Here is a 17,025-nt window from a genome sequence, read left to right as displayed (position 1 = left end):
ATTTGCAAGTTTGATCCCAATTCCCAGAATTCCAGTGGCTTCCTAGAGGTATCCCACATTCCCACAGTGACCTATGAGAAAAGTCTCACAATGCACAGAACCTAACAAAGCACCATAGGATACTTGTCTAGAATGCTGAGCACTTACTCTGAAAAAGTCTGTGACTCTGTACACATTTGGAGGGAAATAAGTGACAGCTGGCTATGTGGACACAATTATTTTGTAACAGTTATTCTTCAATAGTTAGTGCACATAGAATATCAGGGTTGGGAAGGGACCTCAGGAGATAAATTGTCCAACCTCCTGCTCAAAGCAGGACCAATCCCCAACTAAATCATCCCAGCCAGGGCTTTGTCAAGCCTGACCTTAAAAACCTCAAAGGAAGGAGATTCCATCACCTCCCTAGGTAACCCATTCCAGTGCTTCATCACCCTCCTAGTGAAAAAGTTTTTTCTAATATCCAACCTATACTTCCTCCATTGCAACTTGAGACCATTACTCCTCATTCTGTCATCTGGTACCACTGAGAACAGTCTAGATCCATCCCCTTTGGAACCCCCTTTCAGGTAGTTGAAAGCAGCTATCAAATCCCCCCTCATTCTTCTCTTCTGCAGACTAAACAATCCCAGTTCCCTCAGCCTCTCCTCATAAGTCATGTGCTCTAGCCCCCTAATCACTTTTGTTGCCCTCCACTCAATGCTTTCCAATTTTTCCACATCCTTTTTGTAGTGTGGGGCCCAAAACTGGACATAGTACTCCAGATGAGGCCTCACCAATGTCGAATAGAGGGGAACGATCACATCCCTCGATTTGCTGGCAATGCCCCATCTTATACATCCCAAAATGCCATTGGCCTTCCTGGCAAAAAGGGCACACTGTTGACTCACATCCAGCTTCTCATCCACTGTAACCCCTAGGTCCTTTTCTGAAGAACTGCTACTTAGCTATTCGGTCCCTAGTCTGTAGCCGTGCATGGGATTCTTCCATCCTAAGTGCAGAACTCTGCACTTGACCTCATCAGATTTCTTTTGGCCCAATCCTCTATTTGTCTAGGTATCTCTGTAACCCTCCAGCATATCTACCACTCCTCGCAGTTTAGCGTCACCTGCAAACTTGCTGAGGGTGCAATCCACACCATCCTCCGGATCATTAATGAAGATATTGAACAAAACCGGCCCCAGGACCGACCCTTGGAGCACTCCCCTTGATACCGGCTGCCAACTAGACTTGGAGCCATTGATCACTACCCGTTGAGCCTGACGATCTAGCCAGTTTTCTATCCACCATATAGTCCATTCATCCAGCCCATACTTCTTTAACTTGCTGGCAAGAATACTGTGGGAGACCGTGTCAAAAGCTTTGCTAAAGTCAAGGAATAACACATCCACTGCTTTCCCCTCATCCACAGAGCCAGTTTTCTCCTCATAGAAGGCAACTTTTAGATTAGTCAGGCATAACTTGCCCTTGGTGAATCCATGCTGACTGTTCCTGATCACTTTCCTCTCCTCCAAGTGCTTCAGAATTGATTCCTTGAGGACCTGCTCCATGATTTTTCTGGGGACTGAGGTGAGGCTGACTGGCCTGTAGTTCCCCGGATCCTCCTTCTTCCCCTTTTTAAAGATGGGCCTTTTTCATTAGCCTTTTTCCAGCCCCCGGTCACCACAGAAACATAATTTACAAAAACCTCCCAGTATAAACAAGCCCTTAGAATCAGTAACATGCCAATACACTGCGTTTTAAAGAACAAAAATCTCAATTACTTTCCCGGCAAAAGCGCGAGTGAACAGGACTTGCCGCACACAGAGCTAGAAAATTAAAGCTTTAGCACTAATGTCGGGTCATTTTCAGCCCGCGATCTCACCCTGAAGGTTTGGCAGCGGCTGCCAGCGTGAGAAGCCCATTTCCTAGACACAGCCCGTGGCCCTGCCCGTCCCCGACACGCGCAGGCGGCAACAGCGCAAGGAGCCCGCAGTGGGTCAGCCGCGAGCCCTGCGTTCCGTTCAGCTTGGCCAGTGAGACTCGACTAAGCCGGTTTCGCTACGAAACTCCAACCGGAGCCGCGCGCCCGCGCCCGCGCCCCCGCCCCGGGACCGCTGGCTGGTAAAAACCTGGGCTGGGCTCGGCTCGCTCGACCCCAGACACCCCGGGGGGAAGGAGGGCGGCCCCACGGAGGCATGGGCGGCCCAGGACCATAAGGCTCACCGAGCTATTCTGGCTCTGGCCGTCGCCTCGCCCTACTACCGCCACCGCCAGCGAAAGACCTCGGAATGACAACACGCAGCAAGGCAGCCAACCAATCCGGGAGGAGGTTACACATTCGGCAAGACACCCCACCAATGGGACTTTGGCTCTCTGCTCTTCCTGCTCAGGAACCGGCAGGGTGGGATGTGAGGTGACGCATGCCTCAACTAGCCAATAAGAGCAGGCAGCGGGTGTGAGGGGCAGTAGTCTCACCCTGTGAAGCTGCGCGAGAGGCGGATGCTTCCGGAGGGGCGGGGCCCAGCCCGGTGGAACATGGCGAAGACCTACGATTACCTCTTCAAGCTGTTGCTGATCGGGGACTCGGGCGTGGGCAAGACCTGCGCGCTCTTCCGCTTCTCCGAGGATGCGTTCAACGCCACCTTCATCTCCACCATCGGTGAGCGCTGCCCCCTCAGCCGCCGCCCCTCGGGGACGCAAAGGGCGAGCGAGACGGGGGGCGCGTGTTGCTAGGGCAGGGCGGCCCGTGTGGCGGCAGGAGAAGGGGGGACGGGGGACAGGGTCGCTGCGTGTTCGGGTCTGGCGGGGGAGATCCGTGTGCCTGTCTGTGACGTGTGCCCGCTTACGGATAGGCGTAGCCGGTAGAGCCCGAGCTGTCGTGTGCGGGGTGGGGCAGGGGCCGTCAGGAGTGGGCTGCACGGGGGTGAGGGGAATGGTCCGAAACGGAAGGCTTTGTATTGACACTACGATGTGTTGTTTCCGAGTAGCAGCCGTGTTAGTCTGTCTTCGCAAAAAGAAAAGGAGGACTTGTGGCACCTTAGAGACTAACCAATTTATTTGAGCATAAGCTTTCGTGAGCTACAGCTCACTTCCACGGGTGTGCATCCGATGAAGTGAGCTGTAGCTCACGAAGGCTCATGCTCAGATAAATTGGTTAGTCTCTAAGGTGCCACAAGTACCCCTTTTCTTTTTATGATGTATTGTTGTTTGCCACGGTAAATTAAATCTAAATAGGACACGCTCAGTCCGCAATAAGAGTCTCCAAGCTGATGTGCACCGAAGTAACTGCCAACTCCGACCCAGTCTACACTGCACTCTTTTGCTAGTGGGTTTTTTGCAACATTTACACTACCCAAAAAAGCCCTACTGTAGGTAAAGATATACCAGGATAAAAGTGCTTTTACCAGTATAGCTTATTATGGTTGGAGAACTGGTATAAGCTACACCAGTAAAAACATTTTTCTGCCAATATAAGCTGTGTCTGTAGTAGGAGGATTTGCTGGTATAGCTGTACCAGTAAACTTATTCTAATGTAGACTATGCCTTAGTTATTTCAGTTGCAGTTTGTGTGCAGAAAGGTCCTTAGCTAGATAGTGTACTTCTGTACTTAAATTTTCTTTTTGCATAGCAGTTGAGGTTTCATACACTAGTAAATGGGGGGAGTAATGTGATCTTAACTGATGATAGTATATAAACAAACCTCTGTAGAATTACATATGGAATTAAAAATATAAACCATTTTGCTCTGAAATCTGACTTATCTTCTAGTCATACTAAAATAAGACTATTTTTAAAGTGTTAATTTTTATTATTACAGATGCCAGTTTTTGACATATTGTCTTAGTAGGAAAAGACTACCCCACTGCTAAAATAAATTTTCTAATAATCTATTAGAATTGAGAAAAGAGAAATCTAATAAATAGTAATTATATGATACTTCCAGTGACACCGTGTGGCATAATGCTCTGTTGACCTTGATACAGCTTTTCTGAAGTTAGATTGAACTGTACATTGTGGTTCAGCTACAGCTACAGTAGGTTAGGCTTTGAATGTGACTGTACTTAAAGGGATATTATTTATTTGGAGTAACAGTGTTACAGTTTCCCTGCTGGTTTACACCAGGTCTGCTTTCAACAGGGGCTTTCTGAATGTCTTTGTTCAGAATGAGCTAAATGTTGTTAAGAACTCCATGGACATTCAGAATTCACTTTGTATCTAATCTATTAACTAAATGGAATGGGTGCCTTTGTTTTGGAAAATTAAAGGGGAAAAAGTGTTAACTTGATCTTTACTGGAAATCTTAATTAATGTAGGTTTTTTCCCCAGGTATTGACTTTAAGATTAGAACCATAGAGCTAGATGGCAAGAGAATTAAACTGCAGATATGGTAAGCATTTACTTTTAAAGCTATATGAATTAAGATAAAATGTTTAGCTTATGCCAAGTATCTCTCTGCTTCACAATTTGCATACTGAGTGGTGATATTATCAATAGGATTTTTGCCCTAATCCTGGTTTTTGGGAAATTACAGTATCTGAGTTTATTGAAGATGGGGTTTATGGAAAATAAATCCTATCAAACTAACTTGATATCTTTTTCTATGAGATTTCAAGTTTGGTAGATAAAGGTAATAAAGTTGATTTAATAGACTTCTGTAAAGGTGTTTGATTTAGTACCACATGGGATTTTGCTTAAAAAAAAACAACAACCAAAAACTAAACAATATAAAGTTTAACATGGCATCCATTAAATGGAATAAAAACTGACTAAGTGATAGATCTTGAAAATGTAATTGTAAATGGGAAAATCATTGAGCGAGTATGCTTTCACTGGAAACAGTGGAGTCTTGCCTGGATAACACTAGAACTAGGGGTCAGCAAATGAAATTAATAGGCAGCAACAAAAGGAAGTATTTCTTCACACAACACACAGTCAACCTGTGGAACTGTTTGCCAGAGAATGTTGTGAAGACCAGGATTAACAGGGTTCAAAAAGAACTAGTTCATAGAGGATAGGTCTATCAATGGCTATTAGCCAGGATGGGCAGAGATGCAAAACCATGCGCTGAAGTGTCCCTAGTTTCTGTTTGCCAGAAGCTGGGAATGGGCGACAGAGGGTGGATCGCTTGATGATGACCTGTTCTGTTCATTCTCTCTGAAGCACCTGGCATTGGCCACTGTCAAGACAGGATACTGGGTTAGATGGACCATTGATCTGACCCAGTATGGCTGTTCTTATGGATCAATTCTTGGCCCTGTCAAGGTTCCTCCCCCACTCTGAACTCTAGGGTACAGATGTGGGGACCTGCATGAAAAACCTCCTATGCTTATCTTTACCAGCTTAGGTCAAACTTCCCCAAGGTACAAAATATTCCACCTTTTGTCCTTGGATTGGCCGCTACCACCACCAAACTAATACTCGTTACTGGGGAAGAGCTGTTTGGACACGTCTTTCCCCCCAAAATACTTCCCAAAACCTTGCACCCCACTTCCTGGACAAGGTTTGGTAAAAAGCCTCACCAATTTGTCTAGGTGACTACAGACCCAGACCCTTGGACCTTAAGAACAATGAACAATCCTCCCAACACTTGCACCCTCCCTTTCCTGGGAAATGTTGGATAAAAAGCCTCACCAATTTGCATAGGTGACCACAGACCCAAACCCTTGGATCTGAGAACAATGAAAAAGCATTCAGTTTTCTTACAAGAAGACTTTTAATAAAAATAGAAGTAAATAGAAATAAAGAAATTCCCCCTGTAAAATCAGGATGGTAGATAACCTTACAGGGTAATTAGATTCAAAACATAGAGAACCCCTCTAGGCAAAACCTTAAGTTACAAAAAAGATACACAGACAGAAATAGTTATTCTATTCAGCACAGTTCTTTTCTCGGCCATTTAAAGAAATCATAATCTAACACGTACCTAGCTAGATTACTTACTAAAAGTTCTAAGACTCCATTCCTGGTCTATCCCCGGCAAAGACAGAATATAGACAGACACACAGACCCTTTGTTTCTCTCCCTCCTCCCAGCTTTTGAAAGTATCTTGTCTCCTCATTGGTCATTTTGGTCAGGTGCCAGCAAGGTTACCTTTAGCTTCTTAACCCTGTACAGGTGAGAGGAGCTTTCCCCTGGCTAGGAGGGATTTCAAAGGGGTTTACCCTTCCCTTTATATTTATGACAGGCCCTATGCTATTTAACATTTTTATCAGTGACCCGAAGGAAAAACATAAACACTGAAAGATTGTAGGTGACACAAAAACTGGGAGAGTGGTAAATAACGATTTAGAGATGCCTGGTAAACTGCGTGTAAGCAAATATGCATTTTAACATGGCTACATGTAAATATATACATTTAGGAACAAAAAATGTAGGCCAGACTCTATCCAGGGATGCATTGACTCTGAAAAGGATTTGGGGGTTATGGTGGATAATCATCTGAACACTAGGAGCTCGTGTGATGCTGTGGCCAAAAGAGCTAATGCCATCTTGGGATGAATAAACAAAGGGAACATAGAGGTCAGAAGGGACTACAGGGGTCATCTAATCTAACCCCCCTGCCAAGATGCAAGATTTCTTGGGTCTAAACCATCCAAGACAGATGGCTATCCAGCCTCCTTTGGAAAACCTCCAGTGAAGAAGCTTCCACAACTTCCTGAAGCAGTTTTTTCCAGTGTCTTACTGTTCTTACAGTTAGGAAGCTTTTCCTGAAATTTAATCTAAATCTGCTATGCTGTGGTTTGATCCCATTGCCTCTTGTCTTGCCCTCTGTGACAAAAGAGAACAATTTTTCCATCTTTTTGTGACAGCCTTTCAAGTATCTGAAGACCACTATCAGATCTCCCCGCCCCAATCTCTCACAAACTAAACCTACCCAGGTCCTTCAGTTTGCATTTGCTTTTTCTGCAATAGCATCGCATTGCTGACTCATGTTGAGGTTGTGATCCACCACAACTCCCAGATCCTTTGCAGCCATGCTGCAGTCAAGCCAGTTTTCCCCCATTCTGTATTTGTGTGTAGGGTTTTTCTTCCCGAAGTGTAGCACCTTGCGTTTGTCTTTGAATTTCATTTTGTTGTCTATAGCCCAGTTCTCCAGTTTATCAAGATCCCTCTGAATTTTTGGCTCTATCCTCCAAAGTATTGGCAACTCCCCCTGGCTTTGTGTCTTCTGCAGACTTGATCACTATGCTTTCTATACCTACATCCAGGTCTTTAATAAAGATGTTAAACTGCATTGGACCCAGAATAGATCCTTGTGGAACCCCACTTGAAACCTTCCTCCAATCCAAGATCATTCCATTAATCCAGGACTCTCAAATAGGAGTAGAGAGGTTATTTTATCTCTGTCTTTGGCACTGGTGCAACTGTTGCTGAAATACTGTGTTCAATTTATCAACATCCTTCTTGAATTGTTGGCATCAGAACTGAAGAGAGTTCAGAGACCAGCCATGAGAGTGATTAAAAGTTTAGAGAACTTGCCTTTTTAGTGATAGACTCAAGGAGGTGGGTCTATTTAGCTTAACAAAGAGAAGGTTAAGGGGTTTCTTGATTACAGTCTGTAAGTTTCTACATAATGAACAAATGTTTAATAATGGGCTCTTCAATATTGCAGAGAAAGGTATAACACAATCCGATGGCTAGAAGTTGAAGCTAGACAAATTCAGACTGGAAATAAGCCATAAATTTTTTGCAGAGAGTAATTAACCATTGGAACAATTTACCAAGGGTTGTGGTGGAGTCTTCACCACTGATAATTTTAAAATCAAGATTGGATATTTTTCCAAAAGATCTGCTTGAGGAATTATTTTGGGAAAGTTCCCTGGCCTGTATTATTCAGGAGGTCAGACTAGATCATAATGGTTCCTTCTGGCCTTGGAATCTGTGAAGATAAAGCTGTAGTTTTGGTGTGTTTAAAGAATGTCCCTGTAATGTTTAATGAAACTCTCTCTAGTGATCTTAATTTCAGAATGTGTTCAAGTAGTTTGCATGTACTAATTGGGTTTGCTTAATTATTTTAGGGACACAGCTGGGCAGGAACGGTTTAGAACCATCACAACTGCATATTACAGAGGAGCAATGGTAGGCATGATGTAGCTGAAATTTTTTTCATTTTAAATCTATTTATAATGTTCTGCAGAAAGTGAAACCATTCAAGTTTTACTATGAAGCATAATCATTTATAACTATAATGAGCTCAGAACTTGAACTCTGCTTGGCAAGGTATTTGATAAGACCAGTGTTCCCATCTCTATGTTCAAATTATGCTGCAGCAGCAACAGCTGGTCTGGGATTCCCACAAAGTCAGACTTCCAGTGTGACTTGCATGTGCATGTTGGTGGCAGATAAACCAATAACATGTGTGGCTTGCTAGGACATTGGTTGCAGTACAGCTCAAAGATTCTTGTACTCTAATGATACATAATAAATTTAACCCAAACTACATACTAGAATGCTGTTTGGTTTTTTGTTTCCTTTCAGCAGTTGCTTCTCTGTGCAAGTGGCTTCGTATCAAAGGTTGATGTGGTTTTTTTGTGGTTTTGTTGGTGTTTTTTTGTTTTTAAATTCTAGCATTTCAGAATTTATTTTTCTTTCTGTCTTGGACATGTATGTAATCCTTACAGAAACAATTGTTAGTTGAAATTAAGTTGCCATGGTTTGTTTTTTGTCGGTTTGTTTTTTATCTTTAGGGCATCATGTTGGTATATGACATAACCAATGAGAAATCTTTTGAAAACATTCGGAATTGGGTCAGGAATATTGAAGAGGTAACTTCCCACTTTATTTACAGAAATCTTTAATATTAAGTATACTGTCCCTATTCAAACTTTAGAAAAGTAGTTAAAATCAGAATGGTTCAGAACTGTTAAATTTGTCACTAAATTGTGTATATTAAAATAATTTTTTTTTTGTGTGGAGTGGGTTGGAGAATCTATGTTCGCAAGAAGCTTCAAATTGGTAATATCTTCTGGAATTATTAGTCAGTAGTAATTCAGTATGCCCACATGTAAGAGCAGACTGCATGAACTGGAGTCTTCCCTGCAATTACGAAATCCAATAGTTGACTCTTTCTACCCTGACAGCATTCTAATTATTTCTAAACAAAGCACTTTCAGGGCATTGAGTGGCACCAGTATACTGCAGCTATGAGGTATTGTCCTAGCTGGAGCCGTAAATCCCTGGAAAATGTTCAGCATCAAAGTTGTCAATGCATTCAGCACAACAACTATTTCATCTTGTTGATGGCATTCTGCATTTATTGAGCACTTCTAGAGTTAACTCAGTACTTAGAATTCAGAAAATTTGTTAATCTTACAATGTGCAGTTAAGAAGCTTTTCTCTAGGATCACCAAAAATTATGTAAAATAACAAAATCCTAGGTCTCTGTAAATTTTCTGCCCATTTTCATCTTAGCATGCATCCCCAGATGTCGAAAAGATGATTCTTGGAAACAAATGTGATGTGAACGACAAAAGACAAGTTTCTAGAGAGCAAGGGGAGAAGGTGAGTGCCCCAGTTCCGCTCTCTGGATAGACAGTAGTCTGTTGTGATTGAATCCCATGTTCTTCTAAGCCCCTTTGGTATGGACAGTGACCAGTTCTGAGCTCTGGGTCTCTCAGGCACAGTCCCAGTTGGAGACCTAGTGTCTCACATCCTTCCTGGGCAGTGAGACCCACATTCTGGACACCTTAGATGCTGGAACTGGTGCTACAGAACTCCTCAGCCCCTGGTTGTTTATACATATTCCTCCCAGAGTTCACCTCCCTGTAGGAACTCTGGTTTCTTAAGTCCTTCAAGGAGAACATGGCAGTAAAGCAAGGAATAGACTTAGCACAGAAGTTTCTTAATCACAAACCCTTACACGTGAGTTACAGATCTATGGAGAACAACAAACTCCTGAATGCAATCCCCCTAGTCTGACCTCACTGACCCTGTGAGTCTTGGGTTTGGTATTAGTCCTTAAACCAGACAGCCTATCCAGCCTTCTTGGCCTGGTCATCTTGCAACTGGCAGTGTAATGGTCTCCCCTGTTTAGAAGCACCCCTTTTTAAAACAGGCTTGGGGTATGTCTATGTTGCGATCACTGGGTGTGATTGCAGTTCAAAAAGATATACCTGAACTAACTTTAATCTCACTGGCTCCAATCTCAGAACAGGAAAGCTGTGGCTATACAAGCAACAGTGCAGGCTATAGAAACCCACCTGAAATCCTGGGTAATTACTTGTGGGGCTAGCCCACACTGAAGCTTGTGCTTTCACAGCTTGACTGTTTCAGGACCCAAGCTAGCTAGATTGGGTATGTCTGCTCAAGCTGCAGTTACACCCAGCAATTAAAGTCTACACGTACTCGCAGTCCCTCTTGTTGACCATGTGTTTCCTCTGAGGAAATTCCAGGGTCCAAAGTCAGTTGATCTGTTCGTAGAAAAGCCATTGTTCCAGTAGGGAAGAGTCGTTCAATGTTGATGGTCTTTGGTTGATCTGTCACAGCTTTTCAGACAGTCTGTCCATTACATGTCCAGCCTCTGCTGTGAAATGGATACTCTAATCTACTGTTTACAATGCTAAATGACATTCACAAAACTGAATTCATAATTTGACACAGACGTATCCCCCAAATTGTCACAGTGAGAACAGCATTGTATTGTGTATCATTGATCTTTATTGCAAGAGTTAAAATTTTAACAATTCTGCAATACTTCAGGAAACTCATCAGCTGGTGTGTATTTTATTTAGGAATACAGGTAATAACTTTTTTCGAAACCGAGAGTTGTCACCCTTTCTCTAAAATGTTCCATTGTGGCACATTAGGCTGTGTCCTAAAAGTCTTATTGCTTAAATTCATTTATTTTTAATTAGACCTTTAAATACAAAAATGCACCTATCCATGTTCTCTAGACACCTTTTTGACACACTTAAAATGTATTTTTAAATTATAATGCAAGAACATACCACACATTCTCTTCCTTTTTGAAATTCTCCTCCACCCTTCCATATTGTCAAATATATGAGAGGGAGGAGATGATCCTATATAACAAAGTCTTATTCCCCAACCATTGGGACAAGTTCCTAGGTGTGTAATGACAAACTTTTTGAGCAAAAGGAAGAAAATTTACATGCTTTGGAAGGCCTGCTTTTCCCTGAAGGCTAGTGGAATAGGGCATATTGACACCTAAAGCTGGAAGATGCAATCCTGCTAATTCCTCATAAATGACAAGAGAGGTCCATAAGGGTACAGGGATCCACCAGAGCAGAACAGCTTGCAGGCACTTAGTTTTATAATTTGTAAGAAACTTCATTCTCATCATCACCTATTCTTGCTGTTTTGTTGTTCTAATTTGGGTTTCTCAGGCAAGATTTGATATTTTTGGATATCTCTTTGTGTAGGTATCTTGTTGGGATTGTCATGAGTGCTTTGCAAAAATATGCATATTTTTACCTTTAAATACAATGCTTTTAATTTTTCTTTTTAAAAAAGACTGCAAGTTAAATCAGTCTGTAATGTAACTAGGATACTAAAAAACCAATTTGGGTAAAGAGAATTTTTTTTTTAACTTTTAAAAGATTCTGTGGTATCTGAATTTCAATTTAATGCTGCCACTTTGCAAAGTTCTCTGTTCAGTATCCTGGCAGGTCCTGCACAGTGAGAATGAATTCTTATTCAGGGCTTATATCTGATATGAGAAATCTTTATTTATTCTGTTCAGCTAGCTATTGGTTTTGGAATTAAATTCATGGAGACCAGTGCAAAAGCGAATATTAACATAGAGAATGTGAGTACTGACATTTTTTTCTTCTAGTACAGACTATTTTATTTAGATTTGTACATAAAAGCAATAAGAGTATCTATTTTGACTATATGCTGTTAAATCCTATCAGTTATTGGCAATGGGTTTTTAGCTAATTTAGACGGTCTAATGGAAGTATTTTGCAAAGAGCACGTTCCACTATGTAAATTAACTTAAAATCATTTTGTACAGTCTTATCTGTATTTACTGTAATTCTCTGCTTACTACGAACATTCCTTCTGTCCATCCTGATGAATGGTTATGGTATGAAGCCCTCTCCGCTGCGTGTGTGTAAAATCTCTCACTGTGCCCTCCAAAAGTGCCAAGGTTGGGTGTCTCTGGCATCCTGCTGCAGATTCTTTGGCCACTGATGGATTGACTTGAGGTGGTGTCCGACATGACCTGGTATATCCTTTCACATAGTAATCTGCACTAAGTCAGCTTGTTGTAACTTTCAGTGACTCTTGCACATCAAACCAAAGTTCTGTTATCTAGATATGTGGATCAACATCAGTGATCCTGGAGAGAGAGACTTTCTCTCTGAAATTAAGAGTCTCTTTTTAAACTGTTAAAGGTTTCCAAGTGGTAGGTCACAAATACTTCTGGCTGAAAGGTTGATATTCATCAGTACTTCTTGTTTTTGGAGTTAAGAAAGCAACTTTTATTAAACAAACTTCCACATGTATAGGTTGCTAATAAAACACAAGTTTTAAATATGCTCTTACTTTAGGCATTTTTCACTCTTGCAAGAGATATCAAAGCAAAAATGGACAAGAAATTGGTGAGTAACTGTTACTGAGTCCAAGCCACTTGTGTTGTTTTTTGTTTTTGTTTTTTGTTTTTTTTAAATCCCACTACAGTATTAAATTGATTAGATTTTTTTTTTTTTTTGTGGTCTGTTCCACTTAGGCACATTGGTGATGACAGAAACTTTCTGTCAGTCCTCCAATCAATTTTGTGCTTTTTGAATACAAACAGATGGCTAATTCCTATAGCGTAAAGTCATAATTGAGAGAGAGTTTTTAAATAGAGATTCTCTAAAGTTGCTAATAAATCCTGTATTGCTTTACTGAAATTGTGGTGAGAGCTATAGCAAAGAAACTAGTCAATGAAATTCCTTACTTTGGCCTTGTCTACACTATGTTGGGAGATCAATCTAAGTAATGCAACTTCAGCTATGTAAATAATGTAGCTGAAGTTGCCATACATAGATCTACTTACCACTGGGTCCACACTACCTGAGTCGACGGGAGAGTGTCTCCCATCGACATTCCTTGCAATTCTCGTTCAGGTGGAGTACAGGACTCAACAGAAGAGTGATCTGCAGTCTATTTAGCGGGTCTCCACTCAACCCGCTAAATCGACTGCCGATGCATCGATCGCCACATGTTGATCCCGCAGTAAGTGTAAACAAACCTTTACATTCTCATTGAATCATAGAAATTAGAAATGGGTGGAGGCAGATCAGGTTGTTCCGTAGTGGACCCAGTGTTCTCCAAAATATTATCATGTAACCAGTTCTAGTTATGGGACTAGCTTCTGGGAATTTTATCATCAAGTCATGTTTCACCTGCTGCATTTCTAAAAATTCCTTCAGGCAACAGACGAGAGTGCATGAATTTTGGTCTTCTTTATTAAACAAGCTTAATGAAGAAGCATTGTGTGACTTTTACTGAAACAAATTCCTGTATAGGTTTTTTTGATGATGATCACCATGTGACATAGAAGTGGGTGCAGATATAACTGTCATATTTGGGTCTTGCTAATGACTCAGATATTTTAATGAGACCAATATAAAAGTGGTGGATGCTTTCACCTCAGTAGGCATTTGAATCCAGTAGGCGTGTCCAGAATATGCACGGTCTATGTTTGGTTGAGCCCGGTTTAGCAAAATTCACTTTTTGTTTTTTGATTATTTTTGTTTGTGTGTGTGTGTGGAGGGGTGTTTTTTGGCTTGCTATGGAGACTGATCCAAAACCCATTGAAGTCAATGGAAAGATTCTCAATGACCTCAGTGTGTTTTGAATCCAGCTCAAAAGTAAAGTAATCTTGCAATCACGCGAGTTAAATATAAATAAATCTTTTAAATTCTTTGCATCTTTAGGAAGGCAATAGCCCACAAGGCAGCAACCAGGGAGTCAAAATCACACCAGACCAGCAAAAGAAAAGCAGCTTTTTCCGATGTGTTCTTCTGTGAGGGACACTGCCTTAATCTGAGCATCTGCTCCATCAAACTGGACTGTGCCTGTTCTGAGTGAGATTTCCTCTGTGTGTGGATTTAACAATTTCAATGTCGTGTCACACTGTGGCCATCAGAATAAGATTAAGAAATTGTTTATTTTAATAACTGTCTGACTCTTCAATTTTGGAGATGAAATTTTTAAAATATTTTTCTGTCACACCTTCCACTTGGCACATGCATTGTCTAGGGAAGGGATACAGATCAAAAGTGACCTGCAATAGCACCTTTATTGACAAGCTTCACTCTCTGGGCGGGGGTTTATATCTGTAATGTGTCTAAAGTAGAAAAATTAAGTTTAAATGACTTTACACTGAAATGCCAACATTAATAAAGTTATGTGTACATGATACACATGCATATAAATGTCTATAGATACATAGAGCACAATCACTTCAAAACAACAAAAATGCACTTATTTAAACAGTTACTTCCAGCTTTCAAATGGTGGGTAGAAGGTTTCTGCATATCTATCCTTTGGGCTATAACAGGAAAAAAACATTTTTGTCTGCACGTCACTAGTTCAGTTCCGCCATTCTAGACAATCCACCAGTAAAAATTAAATGAAATGCAATGCCTCATCAGAAAGAAAATATCTATTTTTTTTAAGAGAACCAAAGTGTGCTGTAAATATAATAAATCCTTGATATGAGAAGTTTTGGAGGAAGAAACTTTATTTTCCCCATGTTAGGGAGGACCATCCATAATATATTTGTGGATTATCTAGGCATCTTTTAAACTGAGATAATTTTATTCTATACTCTTGTGCAAATGATCTGTGTTTCTAATCTGTTGTTTATAGTTATAGGCCATGGTTCAAATATAGATCACCTTATTCAAAAGTCATGACATAACTGAATAACACTATGATGAGCCACATAAATTTTTAATTTCATAGTTGAGAATGACTTCAAGCAAACCTTTCATGACTTAGTGGTTATTTCTGACTTGCGAAAACAAAAATGTATTGCATTGCTCCCATATGAAAATGCACACTCCATATATTGATACTTTCTGAAAACTGGCTTTTTTTTTTTTCCTTTGGCTGAGATTTCTTTCTCTCATGCCATGATTGCTTAAGATTTAAAGTGGCAGTGAACTGTTTTAACTATGTATGGCAATGCAAAAGATGAGGAACAGGAAACTTGTGGTGACCCTTAAAGAAAATATACTTCTGTGTATGTACACTTTATACACACACACACAACACATTCCAATATATAAAACTTAACAGCCAAGCAATTTTAAGCTCTTTTTATGCAGCTTTCCGTTTAATGGTTATAAAAGTGATTTAGTTAACTAGATTTGAAAAGAAGCCAACAAGTGTGAAGTATTTAGAAGCTGCTCTTTCTGTCCGATAACTGGCATAATGGTAAAAGAGAATTTTTGAAGAAAATGAACGTATCAGCAATGTCCTGCAACTCACTGGAATTGTTAACATGTTTTGTTTACATTGACAACTGCACTTAAGGGAAAAATAAATTAAAGCTCATTTTAAAATTGGGTTTTTACTCCCTACCTCTGTTTCCTTGAAGTCTGCGTGAATATGTTCCAACCTCTTTTCTTGCAGTAGCTTTCACTAGTGTCACTAGAGTTAAAGGGCAAATACATTATTGTAAAATACTTTATTAACTAATTCTCCTGCAGGCAAATATGAGCTCAGCCTTTTGGCTCAAACTGAATACAAAAAGGAACTAAAGCTTCACTCTCTTGCACACTTACCATGTTACTTTTTTAAATGGCTTTTTTTTTTTCCTGTGCTGTCAGCTACCCTGTGTCTAGTGTTGGTATGTTAAACTGAGCTAATTTTGTTCATTAAGTCATTTGCATGTAACATGCATATTCCAACAAGAATCAAGTAAGGATTTTATAGTATGAGGACTTTGCAAGTGTGCTGAATGACAGACTTCTCTAGAGTAAAATAATTCAGTTAATCATGGCTACATACGCAAACTAAAAGGGTCCTTTGTATTTCTGAGTACAGCTAATGCAGAGGTATAGGATGAACATGCAATGCTACGATGGAAGGATAAACGAGCATTTTTAAAATGTTCTAGGTAGACATGAATAGTTGGGGGTGGTTTAGGGGTGAGATGGTGGAAAAGTGTCGACAAACAAGATTCTCTAATACGTACATTTAAATATGTTTAGTTTCTGTTTCAAAACAGTGAATGAGGAATGTTCAGCCTCCATCCTTATACCCTGTGGTAGCTGGGTGTTGCAGTACATATTATCCTTTGATTCGTGACTGTAAAATAGTGGGCAGTCTGATACACTATGCGGCCTACTATTACATGGCATCCCATGCTACAGAGTTATCAGGCTTGATTTGGGAGGGGAGTATTCACTTCCAAACAGAGGTCGAAGGATGGAGTTGTAATCTTCACTTTTTATTTTTCTAGATCTTCATGGCTAGTACTTTAGTCTTTTTAATGTAAGTTAACTTTCTTGTATATGAATGTCCCATGTTTATGCAGGTGGTTGCACCTGTTTATATACCTACCTTACAGCATCATGATTTTTCTTTACAATGATTCTAGTTTACTTAATTAACAATTATATTTTTGCTCAAACTCAGGAAGTTTCATGCAGTTAACTGTGATGTACTGTCACCACTGTACATCTAGGTTATATAGATTTGACATAAAGGTTAAATCAATTTTAAGCAACATGAAGGCTGATATTCTAGCATAGCAAATATCTGTAATATAGTGAATTAATGTGTACAGTTGGATACATGTTTTCCGCAAGTGCTGCTAAACATTGACAATGCTATATACAATTTGTAGCACTCTCACAGATCTTGGATAAATTTAGCATGTAGCTGGACGCTTTCACTAGCACTTTCATAATTAAATTGGTATTCTAGAAAAAAAAATGTTTTTATATCAACATGGCCAGAAGAAGCAACAAAAGAACAATAGCATATTCATTCATCACATATGTTCAACAGCTACTATTTGTACCACAGTTTTGTTTATATATGGAGGGCAAATGTAAATTTTTGGTGTATCAAGTTTTGTAA

At 40.4% G+C, this 17,025-nt stretch overlaps 1 protein-coding gene across 1 annotated transcript; it reads left to right on the top strand.

The window, feature by feature from the left end:
* The first annotated feature begins 2,496 nt into the window (after window positions 1–2,496).
* On the top strand, window positions 2,497–15,500 carry RAB8A (RAB8A, member RAS oncogene family). The gene is made up of 8 exons (XM_084614706.1): window positions 2,497–2,638; window positions 4,306–4,366; window positions 7,998–8,058; window positions 8,667–8,744; window positions 9,391–9,480; window positions 11,681–11,746; window positions 12,492–12,542; window positions 13,866–15,500. The coding sequence occupies exons 1-8, from the start codon at window positions 2,515–2,517 to the stop codon at window positions 13,956–13,958; spliced, it is 624 nt and encodes a 207-aa protein (XP_084470832.1). The 5' UTR covers window positions 2,497–2,514; the 3' UTR covers window positions 13,959–15,500.
* Window positions 15,501–17,025: the final 1,525 nt, after the last annotated feature.

The sequence above is a fragment of the Lepidochelys olivacea genome (assembly GCF_965140295.1).
Source record: "Lepidochelys olivacea isolate rLepOli2 genome assembly, chromosome: 25".
In the NCBI taxonomy this organism is placed as follows: domain Eukaryota; kingdom Metazoa; phylum Chordata; order Testudines; family Cheloniidae; genus Lepidochelys; species Lepidochelys olivacea.
Note: the sequence above shows the minus strand (reverse complement) of the source record. Positions and strands in the feature narration are given on the sequence as shown.